Below are 15,841 nucleotides of genomic sequence, written 5' to 3' on the forward strand. Positions count from 1 at the left end.
TCAATACCTGTTAGCTACTGTTATTACTATGTTCTCACCCCATTTTGCAAATGGAGAAACTTATAGGTACATGAAGAATCTCAGAGGTATTAGATAACTTCCCTGTGCACATATAGGAAGTGGTAGCAGAGATGGAAACCCACACTCTCTGACTCCAGAGCCTGTGTTCTTAACTACTGTGCTGTTACTCTGCTGCATTGCACTCCCCTTGTCTACAATGGAGCAAACTCCTATTCATCCTTCAAAGCCCAACTGAAATATCACTTCCTCTGTGAAGCCTGCCCCAACTCCCCAGATGAAAGTTCTTCTCTCCTGCGGCTCCTATAGGTCCTGACATCCCTCTGTCAGAGCCCATTAGTGATAACTGTGTACATATCTGTCTCCCCATAAACTATGGCTTGCTCTTACTGCTGACAGTCCAACCCTGGTGGTGCCAATGAGAGTTTGAGGGAGGAGAGAAGGAGGGGAATGGTGGGGAGGAAGGGAGAAGAAGGCCAGACGCCGCGACACCTAGAGTATGAGCAGAGGGCACTGGAGGACATCAGGCAGCCTCTGCCCCTCACTGTTGCTTGAGTCCCCTCAGGTCCAAGGAGAGAGTAATGCACTCTGTTGGCCCAAATCCCAGAAGTGATGGTTCTGCCAATCACAACAAATCTCCAATGGGCATTTAGGAGACCAGAGGCCAGAAGCGCCCACAGAGGGGTGGGGTAGAGCCTAGTTCTGAGCTGCTGAGGCCCAGGCCAGCGTCACGAATCAAGACTGGGTTCAAGGAAAGGAAAAGTACTCAGAGAGCTGATCTCAAGGCGGTGCCCTTTGCCCTGGGAAGGCAGGGAGCCCAGAGCATCCATAAGGCAGTACTCCAGGCCAGACAGGCAGTCAGGAGGCAAAGAAAGGAGAGGACCTGGCTCAGGCTAGGTCAGGAGAGCCAGGCAGGATGGGAGAGCAGAGGCCGGGCTGGGCGGAGTTGGCTGGCAGCATCCAGGAGAGCTGGGGGAATGTAACGGACACAGTGGCTCTTTTGTCACAGGCCCTTTGGGCAAAGGCGCAGGGATGGACAGCACCTGCCGTGCTCTCAGGTGCCAAGAGCTTGCGGACCAGGCCCGTGCTGGCCAGAGCAGAGGGGCCTCGCACACCTACCTTGTCTTCGAGGGATAGAGCTCCAGGTTATCGGAAATGGGCTGATTGAGCGTTTCTGGAAGCAGGGAGCAGAGAGACAGGGAACAAACGGCCGAGATGAAGGAGAAAGAGCTGGAGATGGGGCTCTGGCTGATGAGTGTCAGGGACAAGATGGCTCCAGCTCCCCAGGCCAGAGTCACCAGCCCCAGGCCTGTCGTCCTGGAAGGAAAGGTGAGAGCTTGTCTAGGGGGCCCGTGGGCCCAGAGGCTGGGTAGAGTGGAAGAAGCAGCTCCCCAAAACTCCATACCTTCCAGTCTGTACCCTTTTTCTCTGGTTAATCCTCACTTGAGGATACTTTTCTATTATTTTTAGAGAGAGTGGAAAGGAGGGAGGGAGGGGGAGAGAGAAAAAGAGAGAAACACGGACGTGAGAGAGACATCAATTGGTTTCCTCCTGCATGTACCCCGACCAGGGCCGGGGGTCGAATCTACAACCCAGGTACATGCCCTTGATGGGGAATTGAACCCGAGATCCTTTGATGTGCAGGCCAGCGCTCTAACCACTGAGCACACTGGCCAGGGCCACCCTGTCTTAACTCACTGTGCAACCTTGGAGAATTAGCTCTCTGTTGATTTAAAGCTGGTAGTACTTTCTGTGGGCCTACTTCGTGGGGTCAGGAGTGGGAGAAGACAGACCCACACAACACTGGGGGGGGTGCAGGGAGGAGCGTGGGGAGGAGCATCCTGCTGCCATCAGGGAGGTCTCCTGAGCCTCAGAGCTGCCCAGACAGGCAGTGCAAGGTGGAAACCGAGTCACACCGCCCAGGGCCGATGCTGGTTCTGCCACTTGCTCCGCCTGACCTTGAGCCAGTGCCTTTGCCTCTTTGATTTCACTAAGTAGGGCTAATGCTGGTGTCAGAGAGAATTTTTTGTGAAGGTGAGATGGAATAATCCATGTAAACTTCTCAGCATGCTGCCCAGTCCTAGCTGCTACGGCTCATCTTGTCATTGTCCCACCTTCTCCCCCCCACAGCCCTCTCCCACCAGGCCCATACCTGAGGACAGTGGGGAGGAGCTCGGCAGTGTAGATGAAGAACACTGTGATGGAGGCGGCCAGGCTGAATTGTCCAAGCAGGGCAATCAAGACCATCGTGGATTTCAACTCTGTGGCCAGATAACATGACCACCTGGGTTTGGGGCCATCCTGCCCTCAGGCCAGGTAGGGGAGGCCTGCCTGCCCATCAGCTCTCCCTGAATCCCTCTCAGGGGGCATCTCAACAGTCCACCCCTGGTCAGCTGACTCAGGCATTCGGTCAGAGGAGGGTCAGCCTGCTGAGGCCCAGCCAGGACTCAGAGAGTCGGCCCTTGGGGTGGGAGGACCCCCGTGGCCTCTCAGGCCACCGACCTCCCTGCTCACCTACCTGGAGCCAGGAGTTCACCCCTCCTCTGTCCACCTCTGCTGGGCCCTGCCCCAGCCCCCAGCCCCCCTCTGGGCCTAGCTTTCCTTGGCCCTGGGATGAAATCAGAGATATCGTTTTATCTAGTGGGGATTCTATTCCTAGTTTCTCTCACACATTTGAGAGTTTTAAACATTTCTGCTTGACTCATTACAGACCCACTTTAAACACACACACATCAAGCAATAGAAATTGAATAACGAATTTGTTTCCTCATTTTGTTCCAGCCAGTCCACACTGCCAACATCCAGGAGGAGAAAAGGTCCCACCCAGTCAAGACACTCATAATTCCAGCCCCCAGAGAAAGAGGGGGCGCCTCCTTGAGGCGGACCCTGGACACAACGGCCCCAGTCCAGGCCCCAGCAGCTGAGGGGTTCTTGTGGGGAGCAATTCTGATTGGACGCACACTGACGCCTTCATGTCTGCATCCTCAGTCCTGTCACTCTCTAACCCTGTGGTGTGACGTGGGGGCATATTCATTGTCCTAGGGCTCTTTGAAATTTTGAAAATATTGCCAGCTCCTGCCTGCCCCCCGCCCCAACTTTCCTTCTTTAGTTCTGAGCCCACAGGGCACCAGGGTACTGTGCCCCTGGGGAAGGTGAGGTCCCCATGCAAGAACACTCCATTTTCAGTGGGCAGGTTCTGCTTTCCTGGTGAGGTTACAGCTAAGAGGCAGGGCCTGGAGTAGCAGTTGAAGGATTATTTTTGTTGCATCAGTTCACTTTTTTAAAAAGATTTTTTTTTAAATTGATTTTTAGAGAGAGAGGAAGGGAAAGGGAGAGGGGAGGAGAGAGGGAGAGAGATCGATGTGAGAGCAGAACATCCATCAGCTGCTTCCTGTACACCACCTACTGGGGATCAAGCTCACAACCAGGGCAAGTGCCCTGACCTGGAATCGAACCGGCAACCTTTCGGTGCATAGACTGTGCCCAACAAACTGAGCCACACCAGCCAGGGCTGCATCTGTTCACATTTAACCACCAGACCTGACGTGGATTGGAATCAGGTAGAAGAAGGCTGCCCACCCTCCCGCCCTCACAGGGGACAGTTCCTCTGGACAGCTTGCCCTCTCCCGGGCCTCTGAGAGCTGTGAGCACCCAGTCTGGGCGGCCCCTTCCCCCAGGAAGGGCAGTAACCTAGCAAGCGGTGCCTGGTCCGGAGGTGCCAGGGCCTCTGTAGGGAGGGTGGGCTATGGGAGCAGGAGGCTGACCCCCAGGGTGTCCTGTGGGTGGGACAGGGCAGGGGGCACGAGGGAGGGGTTTGGCAGAAGGCACAGGGTGGGTGGGCTGTACCTGAGGGGAATACAAGGATAAGCAAGTTCATGATGGTGCCTTGGAAGAGGGTCCCAGCCAGGCTCCACTTCCTCCCGAACTGCTCAAGCAGAAAGATGCAGCACAGCCGGGCGGGCACCTCCATCATGGGAGGGATTATCTGGCTGAGGTAGAGGTTCAAGCCATAGTGCCTCATCTTCAAGCTCAGCGTGTAACAGCTCTGGCCGACAGTAAACCTAGAATCGAGGCGGGAGGGAAACACTCAGAGGGCACGCGAGAGGGGCGCAGACACGCGCAGAGGGGGCGAGGCGAAGACAGAAGCAGAGGAGAGGGAGCCAGGGTGGGGGCAGAGGAGAGAAATAAACCCACAGACCAGGGAGCTCTGGGCCAAGCGGGGCTCCTTAGGCCTTGCTCCCTTGCAGCCGGGCCACGCCCCACTCCTTCACGGAGTTCCTGCAGGCACTTGCGTTCATAGTCCCTGCTGGCCAGCCTTGGGGACTCACCACACACAGCCCATCACCAAGGTCACCTTGCGCAGATGCCTGTTGTTATAGAAGTCCAGGACTGAGGCCTTAGTCACCTTCTTTCCGGGCACCTGTAGCTACAGGACAAACAGGAGCAGCCAGAGGCAGGGCGGAGGCCCCAGCTTGTTCCCACCCCTACAGGGCCCACAAGGCCCACCTGCCCCCACAGTGGCAGCCTGGTCTCTGGTCTTCCCCTGACAGGATTGGATTTTGCTGTCACTGTTCTTCTCGAGCAGTGGGCTGAGGACACCCTCTGGACCAAGGTCCCATCTGAAAGGATGTGGAGGGAAGAGGCCCTTCTACGACCCCCTGCCCTGCCCTGCCCTGCCCTGCCCACTCTGGACCTGAGGCCTCTTACCTTGTTCAACAGACTTAAGGGAATGGTCTTCTTGTTTACACCAGCTGCGTAGCACAGCACCTGCTTGGCCTCTTCTACCTTCCCCTTCATCATCAGCCACCGAGGGGACTCTGGGAGAATCCTGCACGGTACACCCTCCCTTAACTATCACTCCAAGATGCCCCAGAGACCCATGTGGGCGCCATCCCCACCTCAGTGGTGGCCATCCTGTTCCAGCATGAGGCCAGTCAGATGTTGGAGGCCTTGAAGGTGACCATCAACCTCGAGATGTCCTCCGCCCCTCCTTGGCAGTCACCCCTTTCCCTGCCCAAGCCACACACAGGCCTCACTGCTGCTTGGTGTCACCCTGGCCACTTACTGTCTCTGCCCAACAGTTTCTTTCCCCTTGGTCACCTCTAAGAGCTCTCTACTTTCTATCTCAGGGGTCATCCCCACCCGCCCAGGCATACTGAGGGCACTGTCTTCCATGCCTACGCCCTCTACTAGAGCCCGATGCTCATAGGTGGAATTTCAGCCCAACACTGTGAAAAAGTCATTCTGAGATGGCTCCATTTTTCAGGCCCTCTTCATCCCTCAACTCCCTGCCATCTCAAGGTCTTTTTTTGGCCTTCAACCCTGACCATTCCTTGGCCTTGAATCTTGCCTTTCGACACATTGCCTTCTGGTTTTCTGACCATCTCTCTGACATCTCTTTAAGGGTCTCCTCTGAGGAGGTGTTAACGCTAGGGTTCCAGAGGCTCTGCCCCTGGCTCTCTCTCATCTCAGCCACATGTACTTTCTCCCAGGGAACATTCCACCCACTCCATCCCTTCAAGGATCCTTTACACCTCTCAATCTCCAGTCCGTCGGACTGAACCCTGTGCATGCCCTGTAGCCCTTCACTTACCAGCTATAACAGATGAGGTAGAACACAGGTGCCCCACCCACCAGAAACAGCAGCCGCCAGTGGGGAAGGCTGTAAGCAAGTCCAGTCAGGAGTATGATCCCCAAAGAACAAAAGCAGTGTTCCAGGATGATGCTGTGGGCCCGGTGCTCACCCACCAGCCACTCAGTAGCTGTGCAGAGGCCAAGAAGACAAAAATCACAGCCAGCTCAGGGTCCCCAGGGCTGCCCCTGCACCCAGCCTTCCGAGACGCTCCAGCCCTGCTTGGGACAGTTCAGACTGGGCACAGGTTCTCCTGCCTGCTCATGATCTGCCCCAGGTCCAGAGACAGCCTTCCAAAGCCAAGCAGAAGAGTGGCCCTGTGTCCCCCAAGTCACACTCTAGGCCCCTTTCCTGACCTCCCAATCACACAGATAACCTCCAGCCCCTCTCAGCCTGGCTGCTCCCCCTGCACACCTCCTGCTGGACCACATGCATCTGTCTCACTGAGAAGGCCCGGTTCTGGACACAATACCATGTGGCTGCTGCGGGGAAGGACAAGGAATCTCTGTCCTTGTCTTTGCTCTTAGTGCCTCCATGCATTGGCCACTTAGGTCTAGCGTGTGAGGGACCCAGGTCCCTCTGGCCAGGCTCCATGAGCACACCAGAAGACAGTAGCTGCAGGGCTGGATGAACATGGGGGGACTTGGGGCTTTCCCATCACACAGCTCTGGGGTGAAATCCCAGCTCCTTCACTTAACCCTGAGCAAGTTGGTTGACTTCCCGAGGCTCAAGTATCATCCTCAGCTAAAGAAATGCTAGAATAGTGCCCACGGAACAGTGCTGGCCATACATATGAAGGGCTTGGCAGCTGGCTTGGCTGTTCTTCAGGGCTCAATACACTTAAGCCGTGTGGGGTACCAAGGGGTATGAGAGGGGAATGTGTGGGGTACGAGGCCGTTAGGATGGAGGGTGAGAGCGGAAGGGCTGCCTGGGGAAGATTCTCTGCACCTCCAGGCAGCCTGAAGCTGAGGCTCCTCCTCCTACTGCGCAGGCGGGAGATTGGGTCTCAATTCTGTCCCGCCCCAGGTCCTCCAGCCCCTGCAATCTCCCCGCTATGCCCCCTGCCAGCCCCATGCAGCCTGGCCTCACCTAAAGACACGCTGCTGATGCTGTAGCCCACCAGCGCCTGGGACACCGCGAAGCGGAAGAACAGGTACTGGTGGAAGCTGTTGACGAAGGCTGTCCCAAAGCCGAAGATGATCATCTCCAGGATGGACAGCATTATGGAGGGGTAGCGGCCGAGCCTGAGGGCAGCAGGGGGAGGCTGCGCCACGTGCATGGGCCTCCGTGTCTGGCCCCAACCCAACACCCGGGCCAGGTCCTGAGCCATCCATGGGCCTCCAGAGTGCCCTTATCCTGGCCTCCCCCAGCTGGAGACTCCTCGGCTCTGAATGCCCACAGGAGGAGGCAGAGACATCCCAGGGACCAGCAGAAACTCTGGGAGACTCACTTGTCACTTATGAAGCCGAAGATGAGCGACCCTATCAGGAGGCCTGCCAGGATCGTGGTGTGCACAGCTTCCAGGTTAAGTTCCTCGTTACACACCAGGTCAAACTGGGGATTATACACAGGGATTGGCCACAGGCCTCCACCCAGGGTCAGCCTTCTGGTCCCAGAGACTGAGCCTCCTTCCAGGGTGGGCCTTTAGGCAGAAGGGACCTGGGACAGGGACAGGTAGCAGGCCTCAGCTCTGTTACCTCTGCCTTCCGTCCTGCATCTGGCAGACTCTGGGAGTTAGGCCTGAAGAGAGGGACCAGAGGCACAGGGCAAGATGGGGGTGAAGGCCACTGAGTGAGGGCCAGCATCACTAAAGTCCTTCCCCGAAATACAGATGTTTGGCCTCAGCCTAGAGATTCAGATGGGCAGGTCTGTGCTCTGAAGGGTCCAGGTTGCATCTAGACTGAGAAACCCTATAAGAGATACCTGATCAAAGCCCATTTTTTCTTCAATTTCTTATCTTCTGTGAGTTCCGAGGGAAGAACCACAACTATAGAAGCAACTCCCTGGACAGATGGCAAACCCTGCCATCTGCCCTCTGCCTCTACCCCCAAATCCACTCCAACTTTCTGGCTAAGGCTGGTGAGGCCAGGGCTGAGCAGCAGGAATCCTAAGTTTCTGCCCCAGCCCTTCTTCTGCAGGTGATCTTGGGCCAATTGCTTCCCTTCCCTGAGCCTCAGTTTCCCAGGGCATATCTCTGGGCCCATGTGGTAGCTACAGACAACTCAGGACAAGGCTCACCTCATCGACCACTGATCGCCTCTTGCTCTCAGGATAGATCCACCCATTGCTGCACGACTGTGTGTAGTTGAGGCCAAACTGGATGATAGAATCCAGATCCCAGGTGACGGGCAAGTACATGAGGCACGTCCGGAAACTGCCGTTGGCATCCCTGGGCAGGGTCAGATTCAGCTGCTCAGCCTCTGACAGGTTAGGGCCCACCGCCAGAATCCAGCTGGTGTTGCAATAGGGCTTCTGCTCTGTGAACGTGAAGACGTCGGCAAACAAGAAGACGGCCAACAGGAGGTTGGGGATGAAGGTTAGCGCCACCAGCCTCTGCTGGAATGTGCCAAACTCCCCCATCACACCCATGATATTGGCAAATTTGTCGTCCTGATGGATTTCAATGGCCCTCAACTTTCGTAACATCTCCAGTGACCAGGAATGGGGTTGTTCTAATGCCTCCTGCTGGTGTGAGTAACTGGAACGAGGCTGGGATTGGAGCTCTGCCCCCACGTTGACTTCACTTGTCATCTGTTCGAAGAAAGGGTGCAGCTCAGGCTCTGCCCACCACGCCTGGACAGCAGGGGCTGGCGTGGGAGCAATGATAGCAATTGGCCTCTCTTGCCCTACTGGGGTGGCTCAGTGGTTGAGCATCAGCCTAGGATCCAGGAGATCACAGTTCGATTCCCGGTCAGGACACATGCCCGGGTTGCAGGCTCAACCCCCAGGTGGAGGGCATGCAGGAGGCAGCCGATCAATGACTCTCTCATCATCCATGTTTCTCTCTCTCCCTCTCCCTTCCTCTCTCTGAAATCAATAAAGACATATTTGAAAAAAAAAAAAAGGAATTGGCTTCTCTGGATTGGAACAATTTGGATCCCAACCTTGATGTGCACTGTAGTTCCCCCCTTTGCTTCTGAAGTTTCTTAGTTAACACAATTTGTCCCCATTTTTCGTATTTTAGAAAATGCTGTGCTAAGTCCTGAGGAGTTTTCCTACGACTTCCCCGTAACTGAAACTTTGTTTACACACCTCAAGGCACTAACTAGTCTTGCAAAAGGAGAGTTCGCCAGGGTACTTGTTTTTTTAAAAAATCCTCACCCAAGGATATTTTTCCCCATTGCTTTTCAAAGAGAGTGGGAGAGAGAAACATCAATGTGAGAGAGATGCATCGATTGGTTGCCTCCCACACGGGCTCTGACCCGGGCTGGGGATGGAACCTGCGACCGAGGTACGTGCCCTTGGCTGGAATCAAACCCGGGACCCTTCAGCCTAACCACTGAGCCAAACTGGCTAGAGCTCTAGGGAACATTCTTTTAAAAAAGCACACACACAACCTCCCCCTCCTCCGATCTGGATCAGGAGTGGCCAGGAATTAAGGCCAACCCGGGTGGCTTCCAGCCGTGGAGGTGGGGAGCCAGGGCTGGTGCAGCGAGGCAACATAGTCCGATGACAAACAGCAGCGTAGATCCAAAGCCGAGCAGGTAAGGGGGAGGGGTAAGGTAGCATACTGACTATAAGGACCCTACCTTGGAGCAGCAGCAGGGGTGGGGGGAGGGGGAGAACTAAGCTTAAAACCCTGTTTTGAGCTAAAACCCTCAGCAGGACTGAAGAGGTCCTGGGTTAGGGCATCCCTTGGCTACCAGCAGAAGCCAGCATGCTCTGAAGGAAAATTCTGCACATTAAGCCTGAAAGGCTCTTACAGATCAAGATCATGCAAAGAGCCCAAAACAAACATTATCAAACGGTTGAAAAGGCACGCCATTCTGGCTCAACAGAAATAAGAAACAATAGATGTAGACTGAACTCATGATTTTATATTGCTGTAGATACATGTGTAGATGTATTTTCTATCTCTGTCCACTGAGATGGATTAAAAGCAATCACATTGAATAGCAGTGATCACACCTAGCACTCGGATCTTGGTTTCTTTTTTGTTTAAAAAATATTTTTATTGATTTCAGAGAGAGGAAGGGAGAGGGAGAGAGAGAGACAGAAACATCAATGATGAGAGTCATTGATCGGCTTCCTCCTGCCCGCTCCCTACTGGGGATCGAGCCTGCAACCCGGGCATGTGCCCTGACCGGGATTTGAACCATGATCTCCTGGGTCCTAGGTCTATGCTCAACCGCTGAGCCATGCCGGCCGGGCAGATCTTGGTTTATAAGTAAAAGAACCAGGGTTTTTTGGAGGAGTGGTGGATTTGAGCTTTGGGTCAGGGAAAGTACAAGATGAGTTTGGAATGTCTTATGGTGCCAGAAAGTAAGAAAATGTTCCCAAAATGACAAGGGCATGTCAAGAGGACACAGGAGTCAAACAGAAGGAGTCCTTGATGACCAAATCTGAGACAATTATGGCAACAAAATAAGTAATGATAGTAATAGATACCCCATAGAACAAATATATCTGAGTCCATGCTGACATAAATGACTGAATACATAAATAGCAGAAAAGGGACAGCTCTTCCTTACTGTAGAATTCGAATTAATAAATAGAGAAGGAATGATGGAACTCGGACGGAAATAGGAGAAATGTATTTGCACAGTCTCAGAGTACCTCCCCACAAGATACTTATCCATTACAAGGGGAACATAACGACTTTATAATGAAGGAGGCTGGCAGACGCCACTCCAACCAAGAGATGGAAGTTAAAACCACCAGTAATGGGACATGCTGACGTCAGGTACTCTGTGACATCGGGCATTGAGGGGCACATCATCACTTCTGGGGTGTTCTTGCCAAAAAGGCATAACGTTAATACAGTCATGAGACAACAGCAAACAAATTTAGGGCCATTCTACAAAATAACTGGCTAGTGCTTTTCAAAGGTGTGAAAGCATCAAAGATGAAGCCTAAGAAACGTTTCCAGGTTGAAGGAGACTGTGAAGACATGAAAACAAAATGCAGTGTGGGGTCCCAAACTGGATCCCGGACCAGGAGAAGAACATCAGTGGGACAACTTGCCAAATTCAAGTAAGATCTGTAAATTACTTAATAGCATTGTATCAATGTTACTTTCCTGGTTTAGATCACTGTACTTTGGTTAAGTGAGATACTAACATTGGTGGGAGGTGGGGAAAGGATAAGTGGGAATTCTGGGCACAGGAGTCCCTCCTTTTCCATGGTTTTGTTTTCCAGTGTTTCAGTTACCTGCGGTGAACTGGGGTCCAAAAATATGCAATGGAGAATTCCAGAAATAAACAGTTTATAAATTTTCAATCACCTGCCACTCTGAGTAGCATGATGAATCTCAGGCTGGGCAGCTCCTTCCTGCCTGGTGAACCCCCCCTTTGTCCAGGGCATCCACGCTGACTGTCTTGCCCGCCCATTAGTCACTTGGTAGCCATTCTGGTTATCAGATGGAATGGCATTGCAGTGCTTACCCTTATTTTACTTAATGATGGCCCCAAAACATAAGGGTAGCGATGCTGCCAATTTGGATGTGCCAAAGAGAAGCCATGAACTTGACCACAGGTAGGCATGTATAGGAAAGAACAGCATATCCAAGGTTCGGTACTATCCTTGGTTTCAGCATCCACTGGGGGCCTTGGAACGTATCCCGTGCGGGTCAGGGGGGACTACTGTGCTATTTTTGCAATTTTTTGTCACTCTAGGATTATTTAAAATTAATAAGATTTTTAAAAACAGAGAAACTGAAAAAAGGCAGTATAATATTAAGAAAATATGAACTGGGAAGAAATTTAACAAAATATGTGCAAGACGCCCATTAGGATATTTTAAAAACCCCAACAAAACAGAAAACAAGTGTTGGTGAGGAAGGAGAGGAATTGGAACCTTGTGCAGTGCTGATGGGGATGTAAAATAGTGCAGCCAAGGAATGCTGAAGCTGGAAAAGGCAAGAACATGACTTCTCCCCTGGAGGCTCCAGAAAGGAGCCCAGTCCTCCTGACATCTCGACTTGAGCCCACTGAGACCCATTTTGGACTTCTGAATTCCAGAACTGTGATGTAATAAATCTGTGCTGTTTTAAGCCGCTTAGTTTGTGGTGATTTGTTACAGCAGCTTTTGGAAGCTAATGCAATATATTTGTGTATAAGGTTGGAGGGGGTGGAGGTTGATGGAGGAGATTTCCCTGGAAGTGGGGAGGGAATCTTTGCTCTCCTCACAGGGATCTGACTTTCAGGCCTGGAGCCAGCTGTACCCACATTGCCCTGAGGGCTCCCTTCAGTGTCCCCCAGCATCACCTGTGTACCCGCAGGGGTCTGACAGTCTGCAAGGCCCTGGAGCACTTTCTCCCTCTACAGGTCCCACACGTCTCCTGCCAGGTGGACAGGCTCCAGGTAATTGGTTCTCAGTGTACGAAAGAGAAACTAAGGCCTGGAAAAGAAAAGGATAGCCAAGAGCATCGTTGCAGCTGAGGCAGGAAATGGCCAGATGCTACAGGGAACTCACACTTCCCGTGAGGGCAGCCTGCTCCTCCCACCGACTCCCCACAGTCGACCAGGTCCTGGCACGCTCCAGCCCACATCTGTGCTGAGGATACCACCCCACACTTGCCAGGTATCACCAACATTGCCACCCTCCACACCCTCCTTGTCCCTCCTCCCTGGAGACACAACCACAGACCAAAGCCAGGGCCCACCTGACCACACTCCAGGCCCAGCCAGACCGCTGGCAGCAGAACCTTTGGGTTCCATTGGTGGCCAGGAAGTAGTGTCACAATGGGGCAGGGGGGTCCTTGGGGTGGGGTAGGAATGGTGAGGAGCAGCATTCTACTCCAGGGGCATAACGGGCCATAGACCCCAGGAACAGAACGGGGCAAGGCAGGCTGGGAAAGTCTCCACATGAGCCAGCGCCATGCCTTTGTGCAGACTGTTCTGGCACCTCGAGCACCTGCCCTCCCCTTAAGGGTCCCACCTCCACTGAGGGAAACTCTCCCATCTGCCCAGATACAACTCACCCACCCTCAGTCCCCAGGCTTATGGTGGGGTGGGGAGGACAGGTAGAGGGGGAACAGGCCCTACCTGCAGCTGCTCCCAGACCTGGGGACATAGTTGAGAGCAGAGTTTCGGGCCTGGCCCCAGTAGCTATACAACCAGCTCTGTGCAGGACAGTCTGTCACTGCAGCAGGAGGGAGGGGAGGTGACAGCAGAGGTAGAAGGTTAGGTGGTGAGAAGTTTGGGAGTTGCCATAGGATGGATTCTCCTTCTCTGAAAGGAGGCAGAGAAGCTGTCTGTTAGGAGCTGGAAGGAAGGGAGGCAGAGTAGAGGTTAGAAAAAGCCACTGGCGAGAGTTGGGAAACAAGCTGACTAGAAAAAGCTGGTGGGAATGCTGGGCACAGGTAAAGGCTCAGTTGAGCCTGGCTCATGTGGCTCAGTTGGAGCATCATCCCATGCACCAGGAGGTCCCCGGTTCAATTCTTGGTCAGGGCACATGCCTGGGTTTTGGGCTCAATCCTCAGTAGGTGGCGTGCAGGAGGCATCCGATTGATGTTTCTCATTGATGTTTCTCTCTCTCTCTCTCTCTCTCTCTCTCTCTCTCTCTCTCTCTCTCCCCCTCTCCCTTCCTCTCTCTGAAATCAATAAAAACATATTTTTAAAAAATTAAAATAAAGGCCCAGTTAAGGCTGATGACTGTTAATTCACAGAACAGACTTGGCAGACATGTGACCCTCTCCAGCAGGGCCCAGCAGGGCCCAGCAGTCTGGTATGCAGGGAGAGAGAAGGTAGATGTTTGGGTTCTTTGGCTGCTATGGTTTTGCAAGTTGGGGCACAACTAAAGGGTAAGGGATAAAGTACAGGATGTTGGCCACAGAAAGAAACGATGTCTATCTTTCAATAGAAATTAAAACAATGGCTTACATCCTCAAATCTGAGGACAGAGGTGGAGAGGCCATCCTAACAGGGTTAGGATGAGGCTAAGGATGGTGTTATGGACTGAATGTCTGTTTCCTACCCACACCTCCCAAATTTCTATGTTGCAGCCATAACCCCCAATGATATTTGGAGATAGGCCTCGGGGAGGTAATTTGGGTTAGATGAGGTCATGAGGGTGGGCCTTTGGGATGAGATTAGTGGCTTTCTAAGAAGGAGAGATCTCTCTCCCTCTACCTGCATGCAGAGGAAAGACCACATGAGAGCACAGCAGGAAGGTAGCTGCCTGCAAGTCACGAAGAGAGCCCTCATCAGAGCCTAACCCTGCTGGCACCCTGATTTTGAGCTTCCAGCCTCCAGAACTGTGAGAAAATAAATTTCTGTTGAAAGCCACCTATCTGTGGTACTCTCTTATTGCAGCCTGGGCAGGTGAAGGCAGAAGGGAAGGATGGAGCAAAGACTCAGAAGGCTGGAATGCTGTGGTCAGAGAATGGGACGCCTGAATGAGGATTCCTTCCTTTGTTCAATCATACGTCAGACATTTTTGAGATGTTGGAGGTAGAGATGAATTTTCCCAAGCTGAAGGCAGGAGCTGGAGTGGAAGGGACAACCATGAGCCAGGTAGCTTTAGATGAATGAGGCTGTGTGAGCTGGAGGGCAGGCAGTGGGAGCAAGGAAGAAATAGGTTTCTATGAGAAGAGGATTTTACAAGTGAGAAGGCTGCCATGGTCAAGCAGCAGCAGTGGGAGCAAAGAGGCTCGCACCCCAGCTGCCTGGCATGGAGAGGATGCATGGCCAGAGGAAGGGGCAGGAGATAAGAGTGCCCTTCTGAAAGGGCTCAGGACATGGGGGCTTCTGCTAAATTTGGAGCAGCAGCTTCAGAGACTCAGGTTTGAGACTGTGGTTGAAACTGGGTGAGGTTAGGGCCAGGTCAGTGGGGACAGTGTCAAAGTAGAGGAGGTGGCTGGGAAAGTGTGTGTGTGGGGGGGGTGCTTAGGCTTTTGACAGTGACACAGTTAACACAAGATGCACAATATAGTGGTCAATCTCAGGGGTCTCTCTGAGGAGGGTGGGCACTGAGCCTAGTGGCTGGGGGCTCCTCCTGGGTAGAAGCAAAGGAAACCGAGATGCTAATGTGTATGCCCAGGGCACAGGCGAGGGGAGCAACCAACTGGAGGCTCTTCACCTCTTAACTTGCTCTCAGATCCAGCTTCCTCCCAGTTCCACTGCCATCGTCCCATTTCATCAGCGGAATGTTGTGAGGATCAACTGAGGTCATAAATGTTCGCAATTAATTTGGTGGTGTAGTGATGCCCTGCCTGGATTCCCTGTTTCTACTTCTGGCCCCTCCCAACACATTTTTCAGACAGAGTAATTTTTCAAATATAAAACTTACTGAGCCTCTCTCATGCTTCAAGAAAAACAGCGGCTTTTATTGTCCTCAGAACAAAGCTGAAAATGAATGATACGCCCTTACAAGCCCACCTGGGTCTGATTCCTCAAACTCCTAGAAATCCTTGCGGCGGCAGCCCCTGCCCCCGGCTAAGCTTCCCCATACCTGCCTTCCCTTCATCTGGCCTGCAGTCCTCTGCCTGGATGGCCAGCCTCAGGGTGTCGTCGTAGGTCCACTGCCTTGTTTGGTACCAGTGTTCTAACCTCCTGTCCTGTGGCATCCTCCCAAGGTGCTGGGGGCAGCTTCACAGCCAGAATTGTCCATCTCTGGGTTCACCATGCTCCCAAAGTGGGACCCGGCACATAGGACCCCTGACAGATGAGCGGGTGGGTGGGCAGGGAGGGAGAAAAAGCCCAGCGTGGATGAGTCAGGGCCACGGCGGAGGACTCAGCCCGCCCCCTGCCTGGCAGTGTGTGAGGATGGAGGGCGGCCCTCCTCTCCTGCCCCTTAGGCCCAGGACAGACTGCTGAAGCCCTCTGCCTTTCATGCCCAGGCAGGGCGGCTGAGATTAGAGTCCTTGATGATTAGTGTTAAGAGACCTATAAAATCATCCCTTTGCAAATGGGAAGCCTGAGGCCCACAGTAGGAGGGCTCTCGCACCCAAGCCTGAAATGGGAGCCCTGCACTAGCCCCCACAAAGCTGACCACAACATGAGTAATGGGTCCGTTGCTGGCATGTTCCCT

General features: G+C 53.3%; 1 protein-coding gene across 1 annotated transcript; it reads right to left on the reverse strand.

Annotated features, from left to right (window-relative positions):
• Positions 1-1,133: 1,133 nt before the first annotated feature.
• Positions 1,134-12,929, reverse strand: SLC22A14 (solute carrier family 22 member 14). The gene is made up of 11 exons (XM_087824610.1): positions 12,856-12,929; positions 12,076-12,208; positions 7,889-8,401; positions 7,101-7,204; positions 6,740-6,894; positions 5,612-5,780; positions 4,726-4,846; positions 4,347-4,444; positions 3,865-4,079; positions 2,171-2,279; positions 1,134-1,335 (listed from the first exon to the last, which is right to left on the reverse strand). The coding sequence occupies exons 3-11, from the start codon at positions 8,399-8,401 to the stop codon at positions 1,134-1,136; spliced, it is 1,686 nt and encodes a 561-aa protein (XP_087680736.1). The 5' UTR covers positions 12,076-12,208; positions 12,856-12,929.
• Positions 12,930-15,841: the final 2,912 nt, after the last annotated feature.

The sequence above is a fragment of the Miniopterus natalensis genome, chromosome 15 (genome assembly GCF_054644295.1).
Source record: "Miniopterus natalensis isolate mMinNat1 chromosome 15, mMinNat1.hap1, whole genome shotgun sequence".
Taxonomy (NCBI): domain Eukaryota; kingdom Metazoa; phylum Chordata; class Mammalia; order Chiroptera; family Miniopteridae; genus Miniopterus; species Miniopterus natalensis.